This window comes from Rhincodon typus, chromosome 41, assembly GCF_021869965.1.
Source record: "Rhincodon typus isolate 14 chromosome 41, sRhiTyp1.1, whole genome shotgun sequence".
In the NCBI taxonomy this organism is placed as follows: domain Eukaryota; kingdom Metazoa; phylum Chordata; class Chondrichthyes; order Orectolobiformes; family Rhincodontidae; genus Rhincodon; species Rhincodon typus.
This window is the reverse complement of record NC_063372.1, coordinates 9,164,680-9,185,075: the sequence shown is the minus strand read 5'-3', so window position 1 is coordinate 9,185,075 and position 20,396 is coordinate 9,164,680. Positions and strand designations below refer to the sequence as shown.

Below are 20,396 nucleotides of genomic sequence, written 5' to 3'. Positions count from 1 at the left end.
AAGGGTCCAGATCCGAAACGTCAGCTTTCCTGCTTCTCTGATGCTGCTTGGCCTGCTGTGTTCATCCAGCTCTACACCTTGTTATCTCCGACATTAATAAACTGTTGTTTTGTTGAATTATCTCTATATCTCCTTGTGTGCTTGTATTGTGGATATCCCCCATGCCTAACAGTGTGTGAAACAAACCAACTCTGTTTTTTGACTTTACCATAATGCTGTGAAAAGTCAGAGCCCATAAGCAGAGGGAGTGGGGGAAATTTGCCCCACTGTGTTTTTCTAAAATATTGAGAATTAAAACAATAATCTTGCAATGGACAGGCGATGAGAATAGGGAGAGAGATTTGTTTTACAACCCCCAGTCTGTTTGTAATTACAACAGTTCGCCTTGACCTTCTCCAGGGCAGACAGACAATAGATACCAGCTCTGCCAGCATGCCCACATCTGACAAGCAAATCAAAAATCCTCCAGTGCACGACTATAGGAAGTCCCAACCTTTGAGAAATTATAGGAAGGATGTTGTTAAACTGGAAAAGGTTACAGGAAAAATTTACAAGGATGTGTTTAATTCATTCTTGGGATGAGGGTGTCGCTGGCTAGGCCAGAATTTATTGCCCATCCCTAATTGCCCAGAGGGCAGTTAAGAGTCAACCACATTGCTGTGGGTCTGGAGTCACATGTAGGCCAGACCAGGTAAGGATGGCAGTTTCCTTCCCTAAAGGACATTCGTGAACCAGGTGGGGTTATCCAACAATTGACAATGGATTCATGGTCATCATTAGGTTCTTATTCCAGATATTTATTAAATTCAAATTCCACCATCTGCTGTAGTGGAATTCAGACCTAGGTCCCCCAGAACGTTAGCTGGGTTTCAGTCCAGCAATAATACCACTAGGCCCTTGTTGCTGGGTTGGAGGGTTTGAGCTATAGGGAGAGGCTGAATAGGCTGGGGCTATTTTCCCTGGAGTATCGGAGGCTGAGGGGTGACCTTATAGAGGTTTATAAAATCATGAGGGGCATGGATAGGCTGAATAGTCAAAAGGTCTTTTCCCCAGGGTAGGGGAGTCGAAAAATAGAGGGGCATAGGTTTGAGCTGAGAGGGGCAACTTTTCATGCAGAGGGTGGTGCCAGCAGAAGTGGTAGAGGCAGGTACAATTACAACATTTAAAAGGCATTTGGGGCAGGAACATGGATCGGAAAGGTTTAGAGGGATGTAAGCCAAACGGGCAAATGGGACTAGTTCAGTTTGGGAAACCTGGTTGGCATGGACGAGTTGGACCAAAGGGTCAGTTTCCATGCTGTAAGACTCTAAGCTGAGGCCTTGCCTGCCCTTCCTAGTGGGCATGAAAGATCCTGTGGCACGAGTTAAATAACAGGAGAATCTTCCTGGCTAACAGTGATCCTCAATCAACACCACTAAAAACTTATGATCAGGTTATATATTTCATTGCTGCTGCTATTTTGCTGCACCCAAAATTACAACAGTGACTACCCTTTAAATGTCCTTCCTTTAGTTGTAAAGAGCTTTACACCCTCTCGAAGTTGTGAAAGGTACCATGTCAGTGCAAATCGCTTCATCAAGTGCAAGTTACATTCCAACCAATGCAATCTTTCTGCACCGCCTCCCTAGGGGATCAGTCATCGGAAAAATAGTCGGAGAAAATGTGGCCAAAAGTAAGACATTTGACAGCACTGTTTACATGTGGGTGTTCGAAGAGATCGTAAACGGCAGGAAGTTAACAGAAATCATAAACACCGAGCATGAGAATGTGAAGTACCTCCCGGGATGCAAGCTACCAGCCAGTGTGGTGAGTGCTGTTCAATTTTGGCTCGAGAGAGAATACAAACCCTTAGCAGAGGGGAGCGGTTAGCATGTTGTATTCTGTCTATTATATATTAGAGCTAGGAACTAAACTTGTGAATGAGTGGAGGGTTTCAGAAGGGAACACTTTCAGACCTGCACCTGGATAGTCTTGTAATGTGAAAGAACCAGTAGAATCAGCCTGATGAAGCCTGAACAGTGTCCTTCTCCTGGATAGTCTGCCTGCAAACTTCAACAAGATCAGAGTTCTCCTCACTTCAAATTTAAAGCGTGATTATTCAAATATCACAAAACTTAAATACAGAAATTTTTTTTATTAACTGACACCTATGGGACCAGGAGTGTGCTGGCTGATCAAATATTCCAGTTAATCGAGAGGTCCACACAATCAATGTAAAAACACACTGTCAGTAATAGAAACGTAAAGCAGAGGGTATGCACATGACTGTTATACTTTATTTACAGCATAAATCACTTAAATAATTATGGAACTTTGCCTGAAATAAAACTTATCAGCAGAGAGCCTTCTCAATCACACCCTCAACTAACTACCTGAACATCGCAGTAAACCAGTAAACTTGTAGTATTTCAGGTATTTAACTTTTGCTGGTTTATCACAAGTGGCCATTCATAAGATGCTGGTTAAAACAAAGTCTGTGGCATCAGCACATCATGGTGACAGTACGTGTCTGTAATCAACCAAAAGTACTTCGAATTGAATTTACTGCCGATATGAAAAAATGACCCACCTAAGTGCCAGAAGGAAGACTGAGCCAATTTGACAAAGGGTAAAAAAAAGCAGATGTCTACCAGCACAGCATTGAATGCATAGCAATTCGAGAAATGTAAGCCAAAATGTAAGTCGACTTCCACTAGTTGTCTAAAAGACATTAGTAAAAAGTGATGATCAACTATACCTGTCTATGGGCAGGAGATATAGGATTGCATTTATTTAATAGCTTGGAACTGACCGAAGAGGGCAGCAAAACCCAAACGTAAATTGAGATTCAGCACCCACCTCCAGCCAAAATTGAATTGAATTTCAAGACTTTAGACAGGATATAGGTGAAACTATGGACAACTTTATAACAAGACAGAAAAATGCAGCCAGTAAATGCAAGTTTAAGGACCGAGTCAAAAGGTTAATAGATCAACTAATGTGAGGTACTGCACACTCTGAAATATAGAAAGCAGTAATTGGAAAGGACAAGCACAATTTTTCGGGCTGTAGACACAGAGGACACAAAGCAATGAGCAGACAAACGAAGACACTGACTACTAGACAGCTGGCCTTCAGATAAGCAAAGAGAAAGCCAACAGTGAAACAGCAATAAGCATCTCCAACTGGAGAGAAAGCTCTGGAGGAGTTTGCCAATAATGAGAACTCGATCAATAAACCATAAAAACCATAAAACTGCATGAAACATCTGGACACAACAGCCTCCAAAGGAAAGAAATTCATAAAACTACACTGATCAGGAAAAGGGTCAGGAATAAGCCCATATCACAAATCTGAAGGTGAAGTGCGGTGAAACAGCATCCCACTCAGACTATAACAGAAAATCTTTCCTGATAAGTAGGAGGGAAAAAAAGGTTATCCAATATCATGCTAATGGCATGCAGGAGAACAAGCAATTCAACAGCTGTAAACCGCCCAAATCAGACAGATACACAAAGAAAAATATATGAATGATGTCACTGAAACAGGGAGTCCTGTTATCCTGGTTGTAAGTCATTGTGAAGAGCTGTAGATTGTCTCAGCAAACCACAGAGAACAGGAGTTGGCACAGAGCACTGAAGAGCTGCCTTCAGTCTGAGGGCAGGCAGATCTGGTACGAATGTACCCAGGGTGTTTTGATGAGTCAGTTGGATGCTTTGAGGATTTTGAATATCACATCACTGTTGACCCAGTGGTGAAACCAGTGACTGTCCTTAGACATAACACACCAATCAAACCAGAAGAAATGCCTGAAAGAGAGCTCAAAAAAGTGATTGCCAGAGCCTACAGATCAGCTCAGTTCCATTGTGGTGAGAGAGAAGACAAATGGACAGCCAAGAATTGCCTGGATCCAAAGATCTTAATCGAGCAATAACGAGGAATCACTCCCCCATTCCAGCCCTGGTAGAAATCACAACATCACTGGCAGGAGCAGGCATTTTCAATAAGCCCGAGGCCAGAAATGGCAACTGGAATTTGAAACTAGATTAAGGAAAACATGTCCAGATCTGTCTCTTTTTGACAGCTTGGCAAAGAAAAGTTTAGACACTCGAAATACAATGCAGTGTTGGACCCAGAAACAATGTATGTGTAAGGGCTTCAGGACCCTGGCGCAATCTTGCAATGATATCACAGAGCTGCACATCACAGAGTATAAATGGCACAGTGTGGGTGGAATTAGAACAGACTGGAAGACCAATGGGTATTAACGCATGAAGTAGATAGATTAATCCTTACCTACTGTGGCTATAAGTCAGAGCCAGGTATATCTTTGACCATGTGTGGACAGTATTTAATATTAATGTATAATAAATAAGTGCTACTTTGAAGTCTAGGCCTGAAGAGAGTTCATCACTTTGCCTTCTCCTTGACCAGTCTGTCTTGATCTGAAGCTTACAGTGTGGCATCAAATCATACCATAAACGACGGTGGCAACCAAGGAATATACTGCCTACAAAATCATGGCAGCAGTGAAGATCAAGAAACAGACCAGAGATTATCTGGAGAAGAGAAGAACATTTAGAAGTAATCTTTTCAAAACTATGATTGGTACAGCTTTAACACTAGCTAGCAACCATGAAGGTCATACAGTTGAACTCCTACCGTGAAGGAAACTTCTCTGAACAGAACCTTTGTCCAGAAAAACCATCATTGTAAGTCACAAAATCCCTTTTGTAGCCAGTAATAGGGGTAACAAGCCTTTAAAAAAGCAGCGAGAGCAGTAAAAGTCCATTGGCAACTAAGGAGGGAAATCTGAATTGAATACCCTTGAGAAGAAGCTGGTTATTGGATATCCAAAGCACAGTTGGTCCTTGAAGGGAAAGGACAAAAAGGTTTTGTTTATGCTCAGAAAGCTAGACTGAGGAGCATAGTCGACACAGTGTGGAGCTGGAGGAACACAGCTCGAGAGAGGGTAGGCGGCCATGGGGTCTAATGTATCTGTTGCTCCCGATGTGGCCTCCTCTACATCGGTGAGACCAAGCACAGACTCGGTGACCAATTCACAAAGCACCTGCACTCTGTACGCGATAATCGACAACACATTCCGGTCATCAACCCCCCCTCCCACTCCCTTGATGACTTTGTCCATCCTGGGCCTCCTCCAGTGCTACAATGATGCTACACACAAACTGGAGTAACAACACCTTATATTCCTCCTCGGGAGCCTATAGTACAATGGCCTAAACATGGAATTCGCCAGTTTTAAAATCTCCCCACCCTCGGCCTCATCCCATGTCCAGCCCTCCCTCTCATCCCTGCCTCCTTAACCTGACACAACCTGTCCACCTGCTTTCCCACCTCACTGACCAATCCCACTACCCCTACCTGCATCCACCTATCACCATCCCACCTACCTTTCCCTGGCCCCACTCCCTCCTTCTTCTATTTATTTCAGAGCTCCCTTTCCCCTCCCCAGTCCTGAAGAAGGGTCCCAACCCGAAACGTCAACTCTCCTGCTCCTCTGAGGCTGCCTGACCTGCTGTGTTCCTCCAGCCCCACACTGTATCAACTCTGACTCCAGCATCGGCAGCTCTTGCTATCACTGAGGAGCATAGTTAAGACTTCTTACAGCGAGTTAACAAAATTCTGAATTACTTACTTGACAACAAAGTTAATAAAAGCAACTCATGTTAATTCTTCGGGTACAGGCTTAAAGAGTGTCGAAGAAAAAAAGCGGACATTAAAAAATGTAAAAACCTACAAAAGTGGCTGAACGTGTGCGCAAATTAAAAATATTGTCGATCAGAGAAAAAGTGGAGTTGATGCAGTAAGTGAAAAGCCATGGCGGGACGTGAAAAGTGGACATTGCTGTAAAGTGGGAGATTCCACCATCGACTTTCTGTTTTCTTGGCCGGGTTGTGTCATTTCCTCATGGGTGTTTGTTATCCAATGTGTTCAGGTTGCAGTGCCCGGGCTGCTGGATGCAGCAAGAGATGCTGATATCTTGGTGTTTGTCATGCCGCACCAGTTCATCAGACAGACCTGTGATGAGTTGAAAGGCCACATCAAGCGTTCCAGCATTGGGGTCTCTCTTATCAAGGTACAGCATGTTCCTCCATTATGGACAGGGTCTTCTTCACTTAACCCGCTCCCTTCTTGCTCCCCTCCCACCCTCGATCTCTTTCTGCCTCCTCTCCCCTTCATCCTTCCCCTGTTCCCCAAACCCATTTATTTCTGTTTTTCCAGCTTTCCTCACCTGTAGGTGAACTCTTACTTCCGAACTGCACGCTCATCCTAGAAAGGTCGCAGATACATGGAAACACCACCCTCTGCAGGTTATTCTCCAAATCACTCACCGTCTTGACTAGGAACTACTGTATATACTTGGTGTAGAATTTGGGTTTTTTGCGCCAAATTTTTAGGCAAAAAGTAGGGCTCAATAATGATGTTGATGCGGGTTGCTGTCTGTGGTGCTGAATTCAGCTGGGAACACCTGTCCCAAGCCATCTACTGCTTTCTGATGTTTAAATGAGAAAAGAACTAGTTGTTAAAAAAAACTCACTAGTCCACTGCCACCAATCCCGTTCCCAACACTAGCACAAGGTATGTGAAGAATGAAGAATTTTGGGTGAAAAGCTGGGAGTTAACATTTATACATGAGCTCAATTAATACTTGAGTTTATATGGTACATCACCATTCTTCACTGTTGCTGGATCAAAATCCCTTTCTGGCCTGGTGTATCTGTATAAAATGGACTACAGCACTGTAAGAAGGCAGCTCAGCACCACCTTTTCAAGGGGTAATTCGAGGTGAGCAATAAATACTGGTCCAGCCAGCAACACCCACATCCCATGAACAAATATATATTCTAAAACTATACAGTACTGTAATAATGGGCTGAACAAAATCCTTCTGTTTAATCTTCCAAAGTTGATCCTGCAATTTGCAATGACATAATGAAATCAATAAATAATGCATTCATTTATGAAGAATAATAAATTTATACAATAAAATCAAGCTCTTCAATGTTGTTTGCTGCAGGGTATTGATGTTGGACTGTATGGCCTGAAGCTGATCTCTGACATAATCCGGGAGACACTTGGAATTGAAGTTAGCGTGCTAATGGGAGCGAATCTCGCCAATGAAGTAGCAGCTGAGAAATTCTGCGAGTCCACCATTGGTAATATCTCACAGTCATCCATCACGAGGTACTGGGTATGATGCCCATAGGTATAGAGCATTTGCATATTTGTACACAGCTTTCAGTGCCTATGCTGTATACCTACAGTGATATAAACTGGGGAGGGCCACTATTTGGCATCTAAGATATCGGCACCCAGATACTATCTGGCCTCAGCGATGACTACAGGGTTGGGTGGAGAAGGCGGGGGTACAGTCAGGTCTAGATATCATCTTCACTGGTGAAGAGGCATAAAAGAAGAAGTAGATGAAGATTGGGCCCACCTTACTTCATCCATCTGGCCTAAGGGTGCCTAACCTACAGCCTGCAAGCCATGTACAGTCCTCCAGAACAGCTAAACACCTGCTTTACTGGTGGATGAATTTACAGCTCAGTCATAGGGTTCCACTAATGAATTGTTACATAATCTTACACAAAAAGGATCATAGACCCAGGGAAGACATGACGTGGAGTGACCAATTGTCGGCTTGTGAAATGTTTGATTGTTCTGCTTGTGTTTTTTTGTTGACGTTGCAGTTTCAAATTCTGGTAAGTTGTAAGTGGAAGATGTTGCAAAGAGCTGCTGCTCCAGCGAGAGGCCCTTTCCTCTCCTCCGTGTGCTGCTGCAGGATTGCTGGTGAAGCCATCAGCAGCAAATGTGGGGAAGAACCAACCTATGGCTGGAAGAGCCACGAGCCTCTGGAACTACTGTCAGGCCTCCAACATCTCCCTTTTTGTATTGGTGATCAGAGCTGCTCACAGAGCTCAATGTATGATGTTCCCTGGCTTCTGTTCATACTGTGTAAAGATACCTCTGGTCAACCACAGTGTCATGTGTGCCATTGACAGTGTTAATTCTTTTGACAAAACTTTCCCTGATCTCTTCTACTGTTTAGGATCTGCAAACATTGAACATGGAAAGGTTTTAAAAGAACTGCTGCAGACTCGAAACTTCAGGCTCAGGGTGGTGGAGGAGGCAGACGCTGTGGAGATCTGTGGGGCGTTAAAGGTCTGTGAAGCTCTCGCACACGGTTCCCCCGTTTCCTTTGAGGATCATTATTTTAACTTTGAATTTGTCATTGTGCTTGTTACTGCTGCAAAGTCTTGTGGACTGTAAAGATACAACACTGATTAGATTTTTACAGCACAGAATGAGCAAGGTGGTCAGCAGTCCCGCCTCAGAAATGTGTGAGGGTTTGAGTCCCAATCCAGAGTTTGAGCACAAGACCCCAGAACTGAGTGGGTGCAGCACTTCTGAAGGCACTGGTTTCTGGATGCAATGTTCACCTGGGACCCCACCTACCCTGTCAGTTGAATTTAACAGATCCCGTGTGACAATTGAAAGCGGGTCAGGAGAATTCTTCCCGGTGCCCTGTCCCTCAACCAACATCGCAAAAAAAAAGTTATAATTTGGTCGTTATCATGTTGACATTTCTGGGAGCTTACTGTGCGTGGATTGGCTGCCACATTCCCAACGCTGCATCTCAGTCTCATTTCACTGGCTGTAAAGCACTCTGAGATGGCCTGAGGTTTGGGCCTGGCACTATATAAAAGCAAGTTTGTTTTTTCTTTGGACTCACTGAGACGGCGTGATGTAACAATGATGGAGCAAAGGCTTGAATGGTGCCTGTCAGTGGTTGCTGTAAGTGGATAACTGCACCACCCACAGTGTGGCACTGAATCGGGTACACTGCTAGGTTTGCTCCCAAGACGTGGGCTGTTGAGGTGAGGGTGGTGGTGGGGCTTAAAATCCACTGTCCCGACCAGACAGCAAGGAGGGAATTTAGGAGTTGACAAAACGCCTGCACATAGATGACCTTTGTAGAGAATATTTGATTACAGATTTCTATATCACTTCTCCCTAGCTGTATTCTCAAGTAAATAACTTGAAGGCAAAAGAGCTGAATCTGGTACTCTGGAAGCAGCCAACAAGACAAAGATGGTCATTTTTCTGCAGGATGGAGGAAGACTCCCTCCCAGGCACTCTTACTGAGACTGCCATTCCCATGAGGAGATGAATTTCTGTGTCCATGCACTGGAATACAAAGAGAATGCTGCACTGTCTTTCAAATGAATTGTTAAACTCAGGCCTCTGTTTGCCTACTCATGGGAAAATAAAAGATCCCATAGACTTTACTGGTAGCTTTGCTTTTGGTACTTTTGGTACCATTAGTCCCTTAATGGAGAATATGTACACTAGCATGAACAAATATAAAGAGCCCAACACCTAAAGAGACGGATGATCTGGTTATTTCTCTTGCTATTGGTGGGAAACGCGGAGTCATGGGGATAGGGTAGAGGGGGAGGATCCAGGTGGGATTCTCTTCAGAGGGTCAGTGTGGACTTGATGGGCTGAATGGCCTGCTTCTGCACTGCAGGGAGTCTATGATTCTATCTTTGGAACCTTGCAAATTGATGCTGCATTTGATGACAGTGCATCATGCTTTCAAAGTGCTTTTGGCCACCATGCCTCGGCATGTGTTGTAGGATTTGATATAAATGCAATTTCTTTCTTTTCACTGACTTGGTCAGTTCACTGGTCCCGGTGAGTTATCTAGGCCTCCAGCTTGCCCTGTTTCTCTGAATGCTGGCCACTGCGCGGTATCTTATGCCCCCGTTTTCCTTTCTCTTCCAGAATGTTGTTGCCTTGGGGGCCGGATTTTGTGATGGACTGGGCTATGGTGACAACACGAAGGCTGCAGTGATCCGCCTGGGGCTGATGGAGATGATTGGCTTTGTGAGGCTTCACTGTGAGGGCCTGGTGCAGGACTCGATCTTCCTCGAGAGCTGTGGCGTGGCTGACCTCATCGCCACCTGCTACAGAGGCCGCAACAGGAAAATCGCGGAGGCCTTTGCAAAGACTGGCAAGGTAGGGGGAAGGGGGGTTAATGGTAGGGAGCGGGGGTTGCTGACCAGCTTGACCCCACCCCGACCCCTGAGTTCCAACCCTGCCATCAGCAACCTAGTGGATGACCTGAAGGCCCGTCTTGCCTGGAGGCACCCAATTTTGATAGTACCCCCTTTCAGAGGCTCCCAGCCAAGTGGACCTTCTTCAAACATGAGCCACGTTAACAACCTTTACCTGACACTGCCGGCATTGACTTGACGAGCCAAATGGCCTCCTTTTGCATCATAATTGGTGATGGGCACTGTGGTTCCATTCTCCTTATGGGCATCAGTGGCAAGGCCGGCATTATTACCTATCCCTAATTGCCCCTTGCAAAAGTGGTGGTGAGCTACCTTCTTGATATCTCAGTGTTGTGTTTTACCAGCACAGAGGGCAGTTAAGCCATATTGTTGTGGGTCTGGAGTCACATGTAAATCAGACCGGGTAATGGTGGCAGTTTCCTTTCCTAAAGGACGTTAGTGAGCCAGATGGGTTTTTCTAACAATCTGGTTGTTTCCTAGGAACAGTTGTTCAACATAAGAAATGCAAGTAGGCCATTCGGCCCCTCAAGACTGTACGCCATTCAACTCGATCATGGCCGATCAACCTCAACTCCACCTGTCTACACGCTACCCCCATCATATCCAAAGATCTAGCCACATCCCCCTTGAAGATAGAGAGATGGGTGAGCAGAGGTCTGGAGAAAAAAGCTGCTAAATAGAATTAAGGGACAGATTAGGCATGATCTGACGGAATGACTGAGCAGGCCCCATGCAATTGAGTTGCTGTCCTCCTGTTCCTGTGTTAAACGTTTCCAGCAAAGGTCGCAAGGGAGCACCACTGGGGTCAGGAGGTAGTGGCCAGTGGCCCCTCCCCCACCCTAGTTAAGGGGCACTGGAGCCCATTTTATCATAGAGTCATACAGTGTGGAAAGAGGCCCTTCGGCCCAACTCGTCCATGCCGACCAGATTTCCTAAACTGAACGAGTCCCATTCCTGTGCTGATTCTGGCACACTATGGAATCAGGCAGATAGTGCTCATTCCTCTCAAGATAAAACCACCCGCTGAGCTGAAGTAATTTCTTGTTAGCTAACTGTTCTATCCTTCCTCAGTCTATTGAACAGCTGGAAGAAGAGATGCTGAATGGGCAGAAACTACAGGGACCACAGACAGCAATTGAAATCAATCGCACTTTACAGCTCCAAAACCTGGTTGATAAGTAAGTACTCAGCACAACCTAGCTCCCTGCTCTCCCATCATGCACCCACCTGGGGTAACTACTGCTTTTGTTTAGCTGTGGTAGGGCAGCTCGTGCCTCGATAACATGTACAAGACAGTGCAGTTGGCTGCTCCCTGGAGCGGCAGAGCACAGAAAGAGGCCATGTAACTCATCACGCCTGTGCTGGCTCTTTATTAGAGCTCTGCAACTCCCTTTCTCTCTCCCTAAAATGTTGGCAGGTTTTCTTTTCCTCTTTGAGTATTTACCCGAGTCCCCTTTTAAAGTTACTTTGCAATCTCCACTGTTGCCATTTCCCATCAACTCAGTGCGTCGAAACATTCTCCTCAGTTTCCCCACCCCAGTGCTCTTCAATCTCTGTCTCATGGTGACCAACCCTTTAGCCAGTGAGATCAATACTGGCCAGGACGCCTCCACTCGGTCTGCTTTGAAACCATGCTGTGGTACCTTTTGAGGGAGCCTTGGTTTAACATCTCATCTCCAAGATGGTGCCTTCAACAATGTAGCACTCCCACAGCACTGCACCGGGGTGGCACAGCCTAGATTGTTATCCGGAGTGAGACTTGAACTCATGACTTCCTTATTTTACCCAAGTGGGGCCCAGTGGAAAGGGTCGCACATTTTCCCACTCCTCATTTAATTGTAGCAGGGTTTTGAATTTAAATTGGATGCATTTACCAGTTCAGTGTGTTTTCAGTGTGCTGTTTGTAAAGCATTAGCTAGGTTCCCTTGAGGTTAGCAAGTAAAGAGTTTGTTTTATTAAGCTATAACTGGGTGGCATGGTGGCTCAGTGGTTAGCACTGCTGCCTCACAGCACCAGGGACACGGATCGATTCCACCCACGGGTGACTGTCTGTGTGGAGTTTGCACATTCTCCCTGTGTCTGCGTGGGTTTCCTCCGGGTGCTCCGGTTTCCTCCCACAGTCCAAAGATGTGCAGGCTAGGGTAGATTGGCCATGCTAAATTGCCCGTAGTGTTCAGGGATGTGTAGATTAGGTAGGTTATAGGGGGATGGGTCTGGGGGTGATGCTGTCAGGGTCAGTGTGGACTTGTTGGGCCGAAGGGCCTGTTTCCACACTGTAGCGATTCTACAATAACTCACCCAGGTGAGAAGACAGAGTGCTGTCATAGATCAAAGGGTAAAGAGAGAGGGAGACATAGAGAGCAGCAGTTTCCTTTATGTTGATAGTGCTGTCTGCAAAAAACGTCCTTTACACAGCACCAAAAACAGAAATCACTGGGGAAACTCAGCAAGTCTGGCAGCGTCTGTGGGCAGAAAGCAGAGTTAACGTTTCAGGTCCGTGACTCTTAATCAAGTTGATTAATCACATGATATTTCACTATCTGCCATCAAACGGTGAATAATCCATTCTATATTTAAAAAGGTAGCTTTGATTATCTCAGGTCTGTGCAGTGATCTTAAGAAGATCAAAGTCTTTTGTTCAAACATTTACCTTCTGAATGGTTCATTATTCCATAGTTGAATACTGTGAATATCTCCAAACAACTGCCTTTTTAAAAAAGTCCAGTCTTTGGCTACAGCCAATAAATTTAAAATGAATACTTGACAGGAATAACAGAAGCAAGAGTGTTACCCACTGAGCCACAACTAATGTAGCAACAAAGTGCCCCAGGACTCATTGGTAGTGACCATAAAGGCCATGTTTTTCTTTTCCCCCAACTGGGAACTGTCTTTGGGATGCCGATGATGATGTTGTTCATGGAACATGGGCACTGTTGGAAGGGCACCTTTAATTGCCCTTCGGGTCACCTGCACCATTGGCATCTACCCGACAATGTGGCAATTTGCCCCAGGTGTGCCCTGTACACAAAAAGTAGAACAAATCCAATCCAGTCCATTCTCAATTATCAGTAAAGTGATTGAAGATGTCATCAATATATTACAGCCTTGGTTCAAACATGGACAAAAAAGCTGAATGACAGCCCTTGATATCAAGGCTGCATTCGACCGAGTGTGGCATCAAGGAACTAAAGCGTGTCCATCATCTACAAGGCACAAGTCAGGAGTGTGATGGAATACTCCCCACTTGCCTGGATGGGGGCAGCTCCAACAACACTCAAGAAGCTTGACACCATCCAGGACGAAGCAGCCGCTTGATTGGTACCACATCCACAAGCATCCACTCCCTCCACCACTGACGCTCAGTGGCAGTAGTGTGTACCATCTACAAGATGCACTGCAGCAACTCAACTAGGTTCCTTCAACAGCATTTTCCAAACTATAGTTCACTGACAAGGACAAGCACAGCAGATACATCAGAGCATCACCAGCTCCAAGCCACTCACCATCCTGATTTGGAAATATATCACCGTTCTTCAGTGTCACTGGGTCAATATCCTGGAATTCCCTCCCTAAGGACATTGGACTGCAGCGGTTCAAGGAGGCAGCTCACCACCATCTTCTCATGGGGCAACTAGGGATGGACAATGAATGCTGGGCCCAACCAGTGATGCCCACGTTCCCTAAACAGATAAGAAATAAAGGACAAGGTGGTAGTGAGCCACCATATTGAATAAAATCTCAACATCATGAGGGGTCTAGACAGAGTAGCATAGACAGAATAGAAACTGTTCCTATTTGTGGAGGGTTTGAGAATCTGAGGACCCTAATTTTATGTAATTGGCAAATAAACCAAGTAGGACATGAGAAAGTTTTTATGCACAGCAAGTGGATAGGATCTGGAATGCACTGCCTGATGGGGGTGATGGGGGGCAGTTTCAATTGTGGGGTTTCAAAGGAAATTGAATAATTACCTAAAGAAGAAAAATCCAGGGTTATCGGGAAATGGGACGAGCTGAGTTGCTCTTGCAGAAAAGGTGAAAGGCCAAATAGCCTCACTTTGTGCCATAACCATTTTCCAAGTGGCTTGCTGGGCTGCTTCTGAGGGCAATTGATAGTGACAGGTAGGCCAGACTAGGTAAGGGTGGCAGATTTCCTTCCTTAAAGGTGATCCGATAGTTTTTCCATGGTTACCATTACAGAACCCAGCTTTTAAATTCCTGCTGTATCTGTTGAGTTTCTCCCAACCACCACAGTGGGATTTTAACTCGGTGTCTTGGTTAGTTAAAACTACCAGTCCAAGTAACATAACCACTTTATTACCACATGCACATTGACTGTGTGAAACCTTTTGTTTCTTTCTAGATTCCCTCTGTTCACTGCCGTGTACCAAATTTGTTACGAAAGCAAGCCGGTCTCTGAATTTATTAAGTGCCTCCAGGATCATCCAGAACATAAGTGAACCATGATCATAAGGAAGCTGTTCTAGACCTGCCTTGGGGTTTCATTGACTTCTAAATGATCCAACAAAGTTTAATTGGTGCATAGTATCAAGATGGTGCTTGTTGCACATACCAAGTGTTGGCAGATCTTACATGTGGTTGTACAGAGACAGGTTGTCTCTGTGATTTGACACGTGTGTGTTTGGGATAGAGATTCTGCTTTGGATACAATCAGGAAATTGCAGCCAAACTGTGCTTGAAATTGCCCTGGTTAGGTTAGGCTTAAAGCTTCTACTGAAATGTATTAGCATCATCATCTTTCAGGAACCAGTCTTCTTTCTAGTCTTCCTTGATTTGGTTAAGAGTGGTAACCTAGTGCAGTTTCATTAATGCAGTTGACAATGGGTTAAATCACCAACTATTCAACCCTTTTCCAAAGATGTCCAGGATGAGTAACTCGATTTAAAATCACTGAAAATGGCCTTGAATATATTCAAGGACCCAACCTCCACTATCAGAAAGTTGCCAGTTTACTATCTTCCCTTACTGGGTCATGGTCAGAGCAGCCAAATAGTGTATGTCAGCAATAAGACATTTCAATAATACATTCTCTGAGAAAATGGGATGTGAACACCAGGACAAAACCTAGCTTGAGCACAGCAGAGTTGGACAAAATACTGAATGGGAAATCATCAATGATTGAAATTACAGGTAAAGGGACAGCACTCATTTTCAGAAATGCACTTGATTAAACATCAAGTTCTGAAAATTATTTCTAGCTTTTGGTTCACCATCTCCCCTCCCCCCCACCCCCAACACTTAGTAATTTCTGCATGCTTTGGTTTCTCATGTTCCTATTTTTTGGTTAACTGTTTCCCCTGTCTCATGATCTCTGCATTGGATATTTTATCATTTCAATCCTCTCACTTTTTACTCATTTTTATCTAAGATATCTCCACCACTTGACAAATGTTATTCAGCACCAGCAACAAGTATCACATTAAATAAAAGTAACAAATATATGTGTTTCATTTTACTTTTTTTAATATATACACATATATACAGAAAAAAAAATGTTTCTGCTGCATTACAAGGGTCTAGAATTTTGATAAAATGGGATGAGGGCCCCAGAAACAAAATATTTCACAACCCCAGTGCTGGAATACTACTTCAATCCAATTGTCATCTTGATCCTACTGGGGTATAAAGGTACAAACTCTAGCAGGCATTCTATCTGACTTCAAGATGAAGACCAAAAACCATTTGTCCTAATACATTGTGTAGAATTAGAAAAAAATCTTTCATCTCATAAATATTCCAGGTTTTCATATGATAACCAGAGATGGTTCTGAAGGAGATGGGCCGAGATGCAGAAATCATCAAGCCAGAATTAAAGCACTCCTGGGAGTTTCAAGAACGATATTTCTTTTTTGAAGAATTCTGAGCAATGACATCTCTCAGTCAGTGTTAGGCCCCTGCTTAACAGAAAGAAGGCCAACTCCCTGTTTTAGGTGCCTGATGCCTGAAAAATGGACCTAAACCAGTGGATCGAAGGTCTGCGAAACGTGAATGTAGGCTGTTCCACAGATTGGCCACTAGACTCAGTATTTCCAGTGTTTAAATACACCCATTTAAAACTGGAAAAGCAAACACATCACACACTGATTTTTATCCTTGTTTCTCTACCTGACCAGTTGCTTTGTCTGGCCTGAGCTGGAGGCCAAAATATGGAAAAAATATGTGGCACAAAGGTGACCTGTACAATTTTACCCTAATATCAACACATTTATAACCAGCAATCATTTTCCTCTGTAAATCATTTCCCAGTCCATGGTGCAGGATCTCCATAAGACATATAAAGAAAAGTAGGCCATTCAGCCCATCAAATGTGCTCCACCATTCAATAAGAACATGGCTGATCTGATTATCCTCAACTCCAATTTCCTGCCTTTTCTCTATAACCTTTGGTTCCCTTACAGATTAAAAATCTATCACAGACTTGAACATACTTAATGATCTCCTGGAACACCAGACCTATTAGGTGGTGAGTAGATCAAGTAATGGACATGAAATATTGATATTAAGAAGTCCTCATTCTTCTTAAAAGTTACACAAAGCTTGTTTGGCTGAGTTACCTGGAATACTTATTTCCCCTTTTGACCCACCTTTGCTTTTTATTTGAACTTTATATCATGTCTCCTAGTTTGGCTCAATTGTGGAAGTATAGTCCAACATGAAGGTCTTTGGAAGTCTATCTTAACACTTACAATGCCACGGGATGTCTCAGGTTATCGGCCTTTTTTGACGCTTCCAGAAATCAACATTTGCTTTTGCCTAATACAACACAGGCTCGAGAGAGCATTTGAAATGGTTTATTGAATGAGACTGAGATCTTGTACCATCAGGATAAAGGTGCGGTACCTGATAGAATTTGCATCTGTGCCCAGCCAGGAGGTGAGTAGGTGTTTGGCTGATTAGACATTATTTCTTTTTGTCGAATGGGAAAAGCATGGACTTGTATCTAGTGGATAGAAGAATTCATCACAATAAACCAATTGGAGAGGAATACTTGTGTCAAGGGGGATTTCCAATTGCTTATCATCAGTCATAGTAGATTGCTGAGATCTTATACTGGATGACGTAGAAATAAAGTGAAATGGTCACATCAAAGCATATAAAATTGGGGGAGGGGTGCAGGCTACTGCAACTGTTGGTAATCAGTCACTTTATCAAATTTAAAGAAGGCGTTAAATATAGGTTTTAGAATGAAAGGGATCAGGGAGAAAGCAGAAACAGGGGACTGAGTTGGATCATATTGAATGGAGGAGCAGGCTCAAAGGGCTCAATGGCCTACTCCTATTTTCTGTGTTTCTGTCATACTTTGAGAGACGGATGTATCCTTTCAGCTCGGTACGTCCAATGTATTCCACTTTTATTTCCAATCCTGTCCAGATCAACTTTGACCTTAACTTGTTTCAAGGATGTTAGTCTCCCCATCATTTGATATGTGAATGGTTGGCTGGCAGGAAGCTGAGGTGAGGGCTGCTTCTGACCAGGATATTCAACAGAAGCAAGGAAGGGAAGATAAAAGAATCTGTGATTTGAATCCCAATGTGTCCCCTCCCACTGCCCCTGCAGCATTGGAATTTCCTTTTCTATTGTGGTTGGAACCATCTGATGACCTGGAATTTCTGCAGGAAGATTATTTCATTTCCGCCCATTATGGAATGTGAGACACAGAAACACCAGGTAAGCACATTAAAGAAGACCCTTTCTTAAAAAAAAAAACAAAATATGTTGGATTTTCAGTGCATACTAGTAAGATGTTCAATAATAAATAAAAGCACTGTCCAAAAGGATATCTGATATGGAAGCATTGATGAAAGTGGAATTGATTGTAAGTACTGTATTGGTGTACTTGATCTCTTTTTTGACATTAATGGAAGTCTGCCCATACTCCTGAGCAAAAATAAAGCCACTGCACAATAATCCTGATGTTATAACATGGTTACTTTCTTCCAGAGCATTGTAGTTAAGCTCTGCCTGCATTGGTATAACTGTCGAGTTGCAGACAATACATTAGCATTATTATATTGGGCTGCGGTGACAGGAGGCTCAAGTGGAGAAAAAAACACCAGTATGGATCAGTTGGGCTGAATAGCCTGTTTATGAGCTATCAATTCTGTGTAATCTGCACAGTTGGAAGATGCTATGATGCCAAGCAGTGGTTGTAAGAGGTCTCAGCTGATGTCGGGGATCACTCCAATGGGGAGGGTTAGGTGAAGAAGGAAGGTTGATCAATGCACAATGTCCTGAATTTCTTTAGCAACCAAGTCTGGTGTCAGCATTCTCCCTCAGCTATTTGCTGATTTAAGTGGACCTATTGCAAGAAAATAGGAGTAATTCCGTGGAAGGTGACTGCCAGTTAGTGCCTTTGACCCACTGGAACATTGGCTGGTATGTCAGTCAAAATCCTGCCTGGCAGAAGGCCATGATGTAAACCACAGGCTCCTGCTTCACGTTTCATCTGAAAGATGGCATTGCACTCACTTAGTGCTGAGCTGAACTTGCAGTTGCGATCTTGTGTTCGAGTCTCTGGAGTGGGATTTGAACGGATGGCCATCTGACCAGGGAAAGGGGTCTCTGAACCAGCAGGGGGTGCTGCTCTCTCAGGTGGCTGCTATGTCTCCTGCATTACAACTGTGACTGCTCCTCAGATCTGCTTCATTGGCTGCGAAGCACTTTGGGACATCCAGTCAGGAAAGGTGCTATATAAATGTAAATTCACCTTTCTGCCTTCCGGTAAAGGTCAGTTAAAGGGGCCAGCAGGTAGGTGGCTGTGAAAATCAGGACAATGCGGTTCTTTACTTTCAGGATTTATTGGAAGCAATGTGACATATCAATTGAAGACATGGGAGTTTCTGCTTCCCTCATGCACGACTCCCCTTTCCCTGTCCTCTCATGATCCTCGTCCCTCCTACCTCGAAGTGCTGCTATTCCAGGGGTACAGCTTCTCATTCACTGACAGCTCTCAGGTATTTAGTTCAACTCTGGGTTTAGTTCTCATTCTGGGGTGGGGGGGAGGTGACAGTATCAGCAAGCTATGTGACTGGATGAGGCATTATAGCCCAAACTAATTTTGTGGACAGTATGTGAGGATTCACTGGACAGGAACTAGAAGTAAAGATCCAAAGTTTAACTCTTATTTCCCCACCCCACCTTCTCTCAAAAAGCACCAAGGCTAACAGGGTGGTGCCATGTGATGCCCTGGTTGAGATCAGCTCACTTAGCTGCAGGGGGGAATGGCAACATCACTGAACAGACATCCAGGTTAATGCACTGGGGTCATGGTTTCAAATGCCACCATGGTGGCTGGTGGAATTTAAATTCAATTAATACAATCAGGAATTGAAAATTAGTCTTGGAAATGGTGACCATGAAAACTATCATCAATTGTTGTACAAACCCATCTGATTCACTAATGCCCTTTAGGGAAGGGAAATCGGCCATCCTTACTTTTGGGCAGCACGATGGCTCAATGGTTAGCACTGCTGCCTCCAAGCGCCAAGGACCCAGGTTTGATTCCACCCTCAAGCGACTGTCTGTGTGGAGTCTGCACATTCTCCCTGTGTCTGCGTGAGTTTCCTCCGGGTGCTCTGGTTTCCTCCCACAGTCCAAAGATGTGCAGGCTAGGTGGATTGGCCATGCTAAATTGTCCCATAGTGTCCAGGGCTGTGTAGCTTAGGTGGGTTATAGGGGTATGGGTCTGGGTGGGACGCTCTGAGGGTCAGTGTGGGCTTGTTGGGCCAAAGGGCCTGTTTCCACACAGTAGGGATTCTATGATTTATACCTGGTCTGGCCTACACATGACTCCAGACCCACAGCAATGTGGTCAAGTCTGAACTACTGAGGGCAATTATTCTTTAGTTGTTCATGCGATGTGGACATTGCTGACTAGGCCCTTGAGAAGGTGGTCGTGAGCTGCCTTCTTGGAGTGTGGGTAGACCTCCAATGCCCTTAGGGAGGGATCGCCAGGTTTTTGACCGAGTGACAGTGAAGGAATGGAGATACATTTTCAAGTCAGTATGGTAAGTGGCTTGGAGGGGAACTTGCAGGGGGTGGTGTTCCCATGTATCTGCTGCCCTTGTCCTAGATGGAGGTGGTCATGCGTTTGGAAAGGGCTGTCTAAGGAGCCTTGGTGAGTTGCTGCAGTGCATTAGGGATGGGCAATAAATTTTGCCAGCGACACCCACATCCCATGAAATAATTTCTTAGAAGTCTTACAGCAATGAACAGTTGGGGTGGGAGCCTGTATTGCCACTAAACTAAAAAGGAATTGCTTTTTTGCAACCATTGAAGTGTTAGCAGT

General features: G+C 44.4%; 1 protein-coding gene across 1 annotated transcript in view; it reads left to right on the top strand.

The window, feature by feature from the left end:
• The window catches only part of LOC109921141 (glycerol-3-phosphate dehydrogenase 1-like protein), a 26,652-nt gene extending 8,642 nt beyond the window's left edge, over nucleotides 1-18,010 (top strand). Inside the window, exons 2-8 of the mRNA XM_048618963.1 lie at nucleotides 1,629-1,806; nucleotides 5,939-6,079; nucleotides 7,022-7,160; nucleotides 8,057-8,169; nucleotides 9,796-10,029; nucleotides 11,160-11,266; nucleotides 14,451-18,010. Of these exons, the coding sequence (XP_048474920.1) occupies nucleotides 1,629-1,806; nucleotides 5,939-6,079; nucleotides 7,022-7,160; nucleotides 8,057-8,169; nucleotides 9,796-10,029; nucleotides 11,160-11,266; nucleotides 14,451-14,547 (1,009 nt within the window). The 3' untranslated portion in view covers nucleotides 14,548-18,010. The remainder of the gene's footprint in view (nucleotides 1-1,628; nucleotides 1,807-5,938; nucleotides 6,080-7,021; nucleotides 7,161-8,056; nucleotides 8,170-9,795; nucleotides 10,030-11,159; nucleotides 11,267-14,450) is intronic.
• Nucleotides 18,011-20,396: the final 2,386 nt, after the last annotated feature.